General features: G+C 43.3%; 1 protein-coding gene across 1 annotated transcript in view; it reads right to left on the bottom strand.

Moving 5' to 3' along the window:
- The window catches only part of tnfrsf21 (tumor necrosis factor receptor superfamily, member 21), a gene marked incomplete at both ends in the record, with an annotated part of 63,753 nt that overhangs the window by 15,421 nt on the left and 35,832 nt on the right, over positions 1-12,500 (bottom strand). The window contains one exon of the mRNA XM_080744861.1: positions 7,147-7,412. Coding sequence (XP_080600987.1) covers positions 7,147-7,412 — 266 coding nt within the window. The remainder of the gene's footprint in view (positions 1-7,146; positions 7,413-12,500) is intronic.

The following is a 12,500-nucleotide window of genomic DNA, read 5'->3' as shown; positions in this document are numbered from 1 at the left end:
GAGTAAACACTGTTGTTGAGAAGACGGCAAGACGCGCTGTGACTGGCCGGTAGTGTATGATCCGGAAGACAACGTATACGGAAGGATGCAGATGACGTAATTTTGCCACGAAATCCGGTCCCAGGCCAGGATCATAGAAAACATATTTACAGAAGGCTTTAGGGGCTGAAATTCACGGAGTGGGTCTTCTAAAACTTTAGCGATTTAATAGTTAGATCAAATTAAAGATTTGTTTAATTAAAAAGGTTACACAGTATAGCTTTAAGTAAATACTTACTAGTTACTAGTAGAAAGTAATCATTATGCAGAATGTCCCGTAGATTGTCTATTTGATTATTTTATTTTTACTGAACTGAAGTGTTTTGTAATAATAATAATCAAAAGTCACTCTTCAGAGGATCCAGAGTAAACGTGTTCATTTATCCATTCTTAAAGGAGTAGTTCACCCCAGAAATGATTTGTCGCATTCCTAAGACAAAAATTTGATTATAGCAAATTTACCCCCATTGATTCCGGATGGGGACCCAAATGCATGGCAACAGTCAGGGTAAGTTTACTATAATCACATTTTTGTGGAATGCAACAAAAACCAAAACAATATTATTGAACTCAAGTCTCCATGGCGTGCGTAATCAATAGAAAAAAGTCATTTTGGGGCTGAACAACTCCTTTGACTCGTAATTTCTCCCAGAACTCTCAAGAGTTGGAGAGAAATAATGGAGGAAATGAATTACGACTGATGATGTCTGATGACGGGCTTCTTCTGTGTGCCACTGTGTTACTGTGTGTCTCCTGTGAACAAATGTAATTACACGGATCACAAAGTGCATTTCCTCACAGAATAAATCACTCTTGTCCTTGTGTATTGGTCACGATGAATTGATTCAGGAGGCTCTCATGTGGACAGAAAGCAAAACAGTGGTGCTGTTTGGATTGTGCCATCTCTGTATGTGTCATTTCTATAATTTAATTTGGATTGATCAGCCTGTACACAGTAAAAGCCTCCATGTGTTAATTTGACTAAGAAGAGGGTCCATTTGGTTCCATTCGTACACTCTTCCCAGCACAAGCTAGAAGGTCCAAAAACTGATGAAATCTACGAAAAACAGATATAACACCGAATCAGTTTTGTACATAATCCTCTGCACGTATATTTTGTGCATTAAAATAGTTGGCGCTTCAGGAATTATGTAGAAATGTATGACAACAAAGATGTTAATTGATTACGACTGTATTTATCTGTTTTGGCAATGTAAACATATGTTTTCTCATGCCAATAAAGCTCCCTTTGAATTGAAAATTGAAATGTGTTATTTATAGCATATACTATGTTTAGTTCAGGTAAATCATGTAAAGTATGTCTTGGTACAAAGCAAAATCCAGAGTGTTAATTTAACACATGTACTAACTGTGTTAAATTAACACTCAACTCCCGACTCCCGACTCCCTTCCTCAGGCAAGCTAAAGCATGTTTTGAAACTGAAAATCTGTCAGGAGTTAAAGCTCTTCTTGACATGATACCAGGTTTGAAATGAACTATCCATGATCCCACCTCAGTGGAAAAAATGTAGTCTCTTTAAACCTAAAGTCTTCCAAAGTGAGACCGGTCGGTGTGTGTGTGTGTGTGTGTGTGTGTGTGTGTGTGTGTGTGTGTGTGTGTGTGTGTGTGTGTGTGTGTGTGCGCGCGCGCGCGCGCGCGCATGTGCACGTGTGCGTGCGTGTAGGTAATTCTTTTTGCAGGCTGATTGGGATCTCTACCTTCCTCTAGAGAAGACACATATTGTACTAACCTAGTAAACGACCAACTTCCGTTATCCAGAGGGAAATGGTTTCCGGAAGAGGGCGGGTACCAGGCTAATATTGTACCCTGATCTAAGAGACCCAATCTAGCCATCTAAATCTAGAATCAAACATCAAACATATTAATAGTTAAGGCAGCCACTGTTCATTACTGGCCTGGTGGCCTATACACTGCAGTTTATTAAATGACAAGAGATCACAACGATTAACAGGACTAAGAGACTGAAAGGAATATACTATATTATGAAATGGAAGAATGGTCATACAGGTCACCGAAAGTATTATAGTTCCTGGACCAGTGAGCATATTATGTATGTGCTCAGTTAGTTTCATTGCAGCGATATGGTAGGAAAGCGACACTCGCTGGACGGACAGACGGACAAAAGGACCAGCTTGACCACCATCGCTGTCCTCAGAGCCCTGCTGCTAGTGGGGCTAAAAATAAATAAATAAATGATCTGAAATATTATAAACAATTTGGATATTACTAACATGCTGCAACTTTCTTTTCAGACAAATCAATACGTCATCATCTCCTGACGTGTAGGGTTGAGACTGTCACATGATGATGATGATCACAGCGTGTTTAAAGAAAGAAAAAATAATAATAATTTGGTTTTGAACAGGGTGATCGTTGCTAAATTAACTCCAGGCGTGACAGAAGGGGGGAGAGTGGCCATGCTGAGTCTCAGTAATTAGAGAAGCTATCTCTCTTTCCTCTGTTAATCTTTCTCCCTGTTTCTCTCCAACACCTTCCCTGAATCACTGTCTCTCCCTCTCCCTCCATCATTCACTCCTCCTTGAGGCTGCCAGGCTGCCAGCTCGGCCTGTTGCAGTCCAGCGACATCCATTCATTTGCCACACACCGAGGAATGCTAGCCGAGCGAAACAGCACAGACGACTGTTCATTAATTACATATCTGAACACCTCTATGCCAGATCCGTAGAAAGTACTTATTTTTAAGTACTTAAAGGGATATTTCACAAAAAACATTTGGTCATTTTATCGTCTAATCAGGCTTTTGGGAACACCCTGAACAGTTTTTAATATCCTTGATTCAATATTTAGATATTTGATGTAAATGTTATCAGGCCTTTCCCGTCCAAGGCCCCTCCCCAATCCCCATACACACCCATTGTAACTTCAAACTCCATTTTAACCATGAGAGATTCATTAAAAATACCCATTATTATTATTATTATTATTATTATCATAATACCCTCATAATATGTGAGCCGGCCATGTTTTTAATAGGATTTTTAATTTATTTTTAATAATTCTTTATTGTATTTAATTTTCCCAAAGAATTATTAAAAATAAATGAAAAGGTTATCAAAAAAAAAAACACGGCCAGCTCATGACCATAAAATAGATAAATAGATAAAATGACCAAAAGTTTTTTTGATAGTGAAATATCCCTTTAAGGATAACTGCTGATCCGATGAGGAACTGTCTCATCCTAATGTACATACTGAGAGTATATTATGAATTCTACGGATATTATTATTCAAGGAATGAAAGCTGTGATCTAAAATGTTTAAAACATTGCTAGGTAACAAGGTTCAATATACATCTTGTATTCTCCAAGACATCTTGTATTCTCCAAGACATCAGAATTAGAATTGGGGCGGCATAGCTCAGGGGTAGAGAAACCGTTATTAGAGCACGAAGGGTTCCCAGTTCGAATCCGGGCTCCCCCTGAGTTAATGTCGAAGGGTCCTTGGGCAAGACTCTGAACCCCACATTGCTCCCGGTGAGCTGGTTGGTGCCTTGCATGGTTTCCTCTGCCACCGGTGTATGAATGTGTGCGTGAATGGGTGAATGTAATGCACAATCTCTGTAAAGAGCTTTGGATCAAAAGCGCTATATAAATGCACCATTTACCATTTACCAATTAAATGTATCTTTGACGTAGCTAGCTAGCTGTCACAATTAATCCTAACCATAACGGTAGACACAGTAATAAGAGTTGATCATTCTGTAATATAACAAGCCTGTAAGTACCTCGCGACAAGCTGTGACCAGCTCTTATTTGTGCTTTCAATTTTTGACCTACCGACCGACAGAGAGGCAAAATGTGCTTACTGTAGCTGTGTGTTCACAGCTTCAAATGTCTTTCTTTTTTTTTGGGATGACACGCCTTATCAGTTCCATAAAATGAAGGCTGATTCACCGCTGTGTCTCTACCGCTGGAGCAAGAATTGTTAGTTTAAAATGACATGACCTACTTTCCTGGACAGCAAAAAACAATTACGATGGACACCAACACCAGTCACACAGACACATGACATGTGTTTGTTGTCCGTCATCCCACAGAAAAGGCAGGAAATGAACAGACAAGGAAAGCAACACTGTGTAAGTGTGTATGTGTGCATACCGACTGAAATGCAGAAGGAATGCTGACCATGTAAGTAGGCTCACAACGCAGTCGTCGGCGTGACATCTAAATTTAACCCTTTACCCCTGACCTTAACCAAAAGGACTGTGTCTAACCTTACAGTGAGAGCTGCACATTGGGTCAACATGGTCCGCATTCCTTCAACGTCAACGTGGCACGCAAAAGGTTGTCCTCGGCATCAGCGTGTGGGTGCTAAAGGCACCTGAACAACCGTCAAAATGTGATGAGTAGGAATGAGTTGCAGTATATTGTCACTGTCAGGCAGAAACCTCATATCTCCAATTCCTCGAGAGCTCAAAACTGTCGCAAAAAAAAAAAACACTCTGATGTTTTGCTTTTTGCTCTAGTTTGTACAGAATCCACTAGTAGACTAACAGCTGACGTTCGCTAGGGTGCTGCCGTCAATACTGAGAAGGAATACATTCCCCTGTCAGGGTCCAGTTAACAGTTACATAACAGGCCCATTGACACGGCAGCCCGCTTTGACCTAACATCACTGTGTGGAGAAGAGATCAATACCGGATGACCTTTTAAATGCCTACATATATCTGACCCACGTGTTCTGTGTGCCTGTCACCGTCTGTCTGTCTGTCTGTCTGTCTGTCTGTCTGTCTGTCTGTCTCCAAAACCGTTCATTTTGTATTTATCATTTAAAAAGATATTTAAACTAGTGAAAATAGCCGATCCACAAGCATACAACGCCTCGCACCGCAAGGCACATACACATTTGAAACTTGGAGCTACGACAAGGTTTCTGCCCGACAGTGAAAATAAGCTACTCTCTCTGTCTTTCTTTCTTCCTCTCATCTTCACCTCATCCTTCCTCTATTTGTCTTTATCCATCCGGTTCTTACTCTGTTGCGCTCTCGCATGCACGCACGCACGCACGCACGCACGCACGCACGCACGCACGCACGCACGCACGCACGCACGCACGCACGCACGCACGCACGCACGCACGCACGCACGCACGCACGCACGCACGCACGCACGCACGCACGCACGCACGCACGCACACACACACACACACACACACACACACACACACACACACACACACACACACACACACACACACACACACACACACACACACACACACACACACACACACACACACACACACACACACACATTCCCGCGACACGTGACTACAGTCTTGTGCTCTCCAGCACGCTGCGCGCCCCTCCGCGCACGTGTGTGCAGCCAAACGATCCTCCCTCAGCAGACGATTTATTAGCCGCTATCTCATCTGCTATCGACCCAGGTAGAGAGCTGGAGACATAAACAACGCTCGGATATCAACCCGTCGATTATTAAGCAGCGGTGACAGGCGAAATTACGACATGGTCCCGAGACAGACATCTTAGATGGCTGCCGCGCTTCCCAGAACAAGCCTTTGGACTGTGCTGGGTTAACCTTGGAAATTGCCCTCAAGGACACAAGCATTAATCTGATATGGATCAACTGGTAGAATGTTAGGAAGCAGGCAGAGAGGAAGGGAGGAGAGATGGAGAGATGGAGGGATGGAGGGATGGATGGAGGGATGGAGGGGTTAAGGGGATGCTGATGAGTGATGTATCGTTTTTATCAGGCTGTGTGTGTGTGTGTGTGTGTGTGTGTGTGTGTGTGTGTGTGTGTGTGTGTGTGTGTGTGCGTGTGTGTGTGTGTGTGTGTGTGTGTGCATAATGTTTATGCCTGTGTCTGCTGTCACACACGCTTACACACACTAATACATACTGTACACACACACACACATACAGGTAGGTCACGTCTGTTTGTAGTCACGCGAGTGAGTACTGTAAATCTTTTTGTGTCTGAATGTGTGTGCATCGTGTGACTGTCATCTGCGTGTGCTTTCTTCTTTGTGTGCATGATTGTGCGTCTGTGTATTTAAAATAAATTGTGAAGTGAGGTTAGTTATCAAGTAATGAGGGTGTGGGGGCATGACGACAGATCTGGATAGAACAGAAACACGGGAAGTGGCTTCTCCTTGACGTCTATACGGAGGCATTCCCCCACCTGCCAGAGCTTTACCTAGAAGTAACCTTCTGTAATGAATATTTCTGTCAGTAGAAGACAGGGTACGGAACCCAATGTTCCCTGTGCTCTGTAGAGGTGTTGACAGCGCTCCAAACGGAGGGTGCAGACAGTTAAGTTAAGGTCATAGCTAACTGCTTCCCTGCAACAACCCCCCCTTCCACACCCACTAATAACGGAGTGCATTTTATAGCGCTTTTCGAAGCTAACTCAAACCGCTTTTACAATGGTCTATTCATTCATACGTTGGGAGATGAAGCAGTGAACAGTCCCACACTTCACACACCAATGGTGGCAAGCTAACACCAACGATTCATTGGAGGCAAAGTCCTGCAACGGGTCGGGGCCCTGCTGGTACCCGACGGGTACCCGTGTTTGACGGGTGAAAACGGGCGGAATATATTCTATTATAAATGTGCGGGTTCGGGGACGGGCTGCTCTCCCTCCTGAGCCACAGCCACTCCACACACACACACACACACACACACACACACACACACACACACACACACACACACACACACACACACACACACACACACACACACACACACACACACACACACACACTGATCAAACAGACTTTCTAGAGTCTAAATACCTAAAACACACATGCACGCACACACAGTCATGACCATCTGGTATTCAGCCGTACTTCCATCCATTGGGAAAGGCTCGATATTTCTACGTGTCATTCGTGTGAAGCTCACAACGCCTCGCGCTGCGAGGCGTTGTGTAGAGGGGTGTAGAGGGGAAAAAGAGCAGACTAAGTAAGTACAGAGTGAAAGTTTATTAAGTATTGACGGTTCATCGTGCTGTCAAACAATGAAACTATATGGAATCTATGAAAAGGTTGTGGGAGTCCCTGCTTCATCTCTCTCTCTCACACACACACACTTCCACCTACGTGGGGATTGTCCTCCATGACGTAGCGGATCTTCTCCACCACGTCGATGCGGCGCTGGCGGTGCAGGGCGTTGATCAGCTTGGCCAGGTTGGCGTCTCCGTCGCGGATGGTCCAGTGCTGCAGCGCCGCATACGCCCGCTCGTGGTCCGACGAGTAGCCGTTGGAGAAGGCGGCCACCTCGCGTTCGGTGGCGTTGGCCAGGGACTGGTATATGTCGATCCACTGGCTGCCCACCTGGGCCGCCACCAGCTTCAGGATGTCCACGCCTGCAGGGAGAGAGGGAGAGAATGGAACGGTTAACCCGCTGTCCTTACTTGACCAGAGTCCACTATTTTTTTTTTGTGTCCGCTGAACATTTTGGCAAGTATGTACACCAGTGGTTCTCAAACTTTTCATGTCAAGGACCCCCAAATTTACACAGCTCTGAAGATTTTTACAGCTCTAGTACCGGTATGTGGTTCTCACCATTTTAATTTCAAGTTTGATGCATTAGGCTACGGACCCCCATTTAATGGTATTTCTATCACTGAGACCCCCAATTTATAATGTAAAATCAATGTTAATTTAACTTAGTGTACAAGGTGGGTCCATTTGGTTCAATTTGTAAACTCTCTGAGTTACCGTACATAGCCATAAGGGTCCATTTGGTTCCTGACTATCATTTAGCTGGGGACCCCCTGGAACTCCCTCAAGGACCCCCTGGGGGTCCCCGGACGCCTCTTTGAGAACCACTGATGCACAGCAATCATGATCAAGGATAGCAATTTCATCACTAAGACGCCACAACAATGCTGTCCCTTTGACTCAATATAAGGCCGGGATGTCATTCTTCGATTTGGTTTTCAATCACTGGGTCAACTGGGAACATTTTGATATGAAACAAGCAAAAGCAAAGGACCAGTTTTTGAAGAGTGCTCGAAACTCCACATTTATTAGGCGGAAGCCGCAATAAAGTCATAGAAGGGAGCTACAGCGTGCAAACTCTTGATCAATGTCTCTTTTGAGTTCAGCACCTGCCTTTAAAGGGTGTGTGGTTGTGCTAGACCTCCTTTGATCCTAGGCATCAAACACGCACCCACTAGAGGGAAAGAAAGTGATGCACAGTATATGGAATGACGTCTGTTCTGTTTATAGCTACAGTAGTTTGTATGTACATGTGCGATTGTGTCCGGCTACAGCTATATGTGTCTCTATGTCACGGGGCACAGTTTAAGGACACGTGCTTTCCGCACGACACACACAGTAAGACGATCTCTGCGGTCCGTCAAGACAACTCAGATAACTAAAAATAAGATGCCGCTGGACTGGGGACACACATCTCTCCGCGCCGTGTTGCTACAACTGCGACGTTGGATAAACAGAGACTTTGATTTACAATTTATATATACACCATGTTCACAAAACAAACACTCATGCATGCACGCACTCGCACACACTCGCACAAATGCACTCACATGCACGCACGCACGCATGCGCGCACACACACAGCTAGCCTAGTCTTTAATCAAAAGACCATAAAGGTGGTCTGGGCATGTTTTGCCCACAGAGAATGACTCACAGCATACTTGACATTACTGCTGACAATTTTCCAAAGCATCCCGTGATTTTGTTTGATTCTCGAGGAAGGAAGCAACTGGGTTCCATTTATTTCAGTAAAGTATGAAAATAAATCTGCATACTTGAAGGTAATACAACACAGTGAACCTACATTATTACAGAGTTTCAAGGCAGCTGGAAGTACTGACTTATTTGAAAAGCCAGGGCATAACTAGTCCCGTCCCCGGAGACGATTTGTTAATTTCGCACGTGATATTTTCAGTCCTCAGGTTAAATGACAGGGCATAAGGCCAGGAGACTTGCAGCAGCTCCAGGAATCCATATAATAACAGATCCGCTTCTCAGGCACCATAGATCAGCAAATTAACACACCCGGACACACATGTGCATACAGTACATGCACGTGTTCCCATGCATGTAGAGACACATACCGGTACATGTGTATGCCGTAGAGACGCTATTTTTGAAAATTCTTTGAATATTTTTCAAACAATTCTATAAATGTCTTCTAAATCCTTCTTCTAAATCATCGGTTCTCAAACGATTTCATGTCAAGGACCCCCAAAATTACATGTATTTGGCCGCGGACCCCATCTTAAAACATGTTGTTCCAGGGACCACCCAGAAGCAAATATTTGAGTTACAAAAAAGATATATTGAGAGAAAAAAAGATTTTTCCATTAAAAAAAAAGAAAGAAATAGCTGATCTACAAGCTCGCAGGTGTGAGCTTGTATGTCTGCTATTTTTCAATAGCTAAAGTTTTAAATAATTCCAGGCCTAAATGGGTTAAATGTTCAATCTTTTACATCCCTGGCAATACAAAATGTTCAGATGGGGGTTCCCACCCAGCCAAATATGCATTATTTTGGGGGTCCTTGACATGAAAACGTTTGAGAAACACTGCACTATCACACGCAGCGGGACATGTCATCAGGCTGACTAGAGGGCTCCATACCAAGCCTAACTGTTATTTTAGAATGTGAAAACATGCTCGTGGTGCAGTCCTGGCAGGTCCTCAGAGGGGAACGCACAGAGAGACATAAATTATGTCAACGCTTATGTCAAATCCACACTGTCTTAATTTAACCCTTATGGGTACAGAGTACAGACTAGTACATACTGTATGGGTCCATTTTAAACTCGGAGGATTTTGACTGTTTGCTGTGAGTGTTCCCTTGCCAACAGGGAATGGATTTCGATTATTGGCTTATATAGTAAGCAGGCCAGGTTTGATCTTGTTCCAATCGATCAAGGAAGTGAAAGGGAATAGGTTGGTGAACTCTGTGGTTGTGTGTGTGCGCGTGCGTGTGAGTGAGTGTGTCTTTCTCTCTTGTTCTGTCTAGACTCTCCCCTCGTCTTCACACAGGCATTATCCCTTTTTGTTGCGATCGTAGGTCGCATTTACTATGAAAGCCTGCAGATCCTGTGCATGTGAACGTCACAGTGTGTGACACCTCATCCCAGCTCAGCAGAAGGATATAGCTGACCTGTTATGACATCACAATGATGTTACAAATTAATTCCGTCCTTGTCCCTTTTATGCCCATATATGGAGATCCCTGATGTCATCAATATTAAGCCCATATACTGTATCTGGCACGCTGTTGATTGATTGACTGTTGTTGTTGCTTTTTATTTCTGTATTCTTATGACTATATTTTGTAACTGCAAAATGCTGGGAGCCTCTTTGTTAAAGCGGTAAAAGATGTTCCCCGCTATTATGTTTAAAGAGCCTAAACAGTATATATAGCAGAGTGCTCATGGATTCAATCCATGCCACCAACAGCAATCTGTCCTTGAAATGTCCTTTGGCCAGAAGCAGGGAACCCAACTGTTGCCCACTTAAGCCCTATAGATGGGTTTGTGGTTGCTCAGCTAGGGGACAGAACACACTCTTTGAAGCACAAGTGGGGTCCGGGGACCCCCAGGGGTCCTTGAGGGAGCTACAGGGGATCCCCAGCTAAATGATAGTTGGGAAACAAATGTACCCTTATGGGTCTGTAACTCAGAGAGTGTACATTTATAAATTGTGTGTACACAATATAAATTGGGGTCTCAGAGATAGAGATGCCATTGGGCTAAATGGGGGTCTGTAGCCTAATGCATATCAAACTGGGGGTCCTTGGCATTCTAATTTGAATGATGAATCTATCGATTGTGTTCTGGCTTGGATCAATATACTTTAAGCTGCTATTTATCACAAAGAAAACATACACATTTGCACACTGCCGCCCATTATTTTCTGTGGATTTCAGATTTCGAAAACGCAACGAAAAAAAATAATCCTCAAGGCCGACCAGTGGTCCTCAGCCCGCAGGTTGAGAATGGCTGCTGTACAGCATACGGTATCTGGCATCCTTCTAGTTTGAGATGGAGCTCACGTTATCATGCACTGCAGCTTGCTGCTCTAGCTGCCTCTAATCACACACAACTGATTAGTCTCAGAGGTGTGTGTTTCAGTCAAAGTGGTGAATACACTGAATGTTTATAGACAAGAAACCTGTCTATAGTTGTGTTTCCATAAAGCTGTTTTTTGAGCATTAAGGCTTTTGCGCATAAATCTTTTAATGGAAACACTTCAAAATTCTGATGATATACTTTGTTGTATGTCGAGTAGCGGACCTACAAGCTCACAACGCATCGTGATGCGACCCATTTTGCTATTTTGTCAAGTTTGGGGGAAAATCGAAAAAGAATGTTTACGACATGCCCAAATATCTTCAAAAAATGTTTACAACATTCCCAAAATACATAGGGGGTAAAAGGTAAAAGCGTCAGCTAGAGTACAATTTGAAAGGCTTCATTTTTAGCAGGAGATAATCGCCATCGTCCATGAAAAATGTGGACCATGACTTTTGGAGTGGAATGCAGGGGGGAGGCACTGGTCAGCATGACACTGCATTTCTTTTGTAAACTACACTATCTAGGAATATGCTACCGATTAACATTTTACATTGTTTGTGTCATTAGAAAAATGAAGAAGATAAAATAAGAATCAAGACCGGATAGCCGTGTCATAGAAAACCTATGATGAGTTACAAAAACACATTAGGCTAAGCACATTTAACAATCTTCTGCTTCATTTTTTTCCCCTTTAGCCGTGGGGAGATTTCTCATTCTGACATGAACCGTAGCTTAAAATAGTCCATGCTACCGCTCCTCCACTGATGTGACTTGCCAATGACTTGGCTAAAAATAAAAAGGCCAACTCATCTGTTTGTCACAGACTGTACAGCTTTGTTGGTGGGCGTCCAGAGATTGTTGAACTCGATACAAAAAAGGGGATCCCATCCCTCTGTCACGTGTGCAACCCGAATAGCAACAGCTTTGTTGAGATTTGATCACGTGTCTGTCCAGTCTTATTGACATGCATTCATGTTTCTCTTTCATTGCATTGCCATTATTACACAGTAACATGTTCTCCTTGCTAAGCTAGTGGGTGGAGGAATTCACTGTTGCCTGCAGCCATGACCTAGTGGAATAAAACGCAGTCAGTCGGAAATCAGTTCAATGCACAGCTTGTACTGGGTTCAAACGTAGTTCAAGTCCAATGTAGTTCAAGTCTGCATTCACTCTTAAAAGGGTTACTTTTATTTTCACCTGTTGTTATGGACATAACTTGTATTCATTATTGAGACAATGTGGGACAATGTCATCATAGTGAAAGTGAAAATAGATTTTTTTTGCGATTCAGCACATGCTATTGTGAAAATTAAAACATAACATGCAATGTCCTTTTTCTAGGCTAAACTTTCAACCAGTGGATTGAGAACAATATGTGTATGCATATATAAGA

Source organism: Nannobrachium achirus (assembly GCF_963921795.1).
Source record: "Nannobrachium achirus genome assembly, chromosome: 16".
Classification (NCBI taxonomy): Eukaryota; Metazoa; Chordata; class Actinopteri; order Myctophiformes; family Myctophidae; genus Nannobrachium; species Nannobrachium achirus.
The sequence above is the reverse complement of the archived record's forward strand: the minus strand, read 5'-3'. Positions and strand labels throughout refer to the sequence as shown.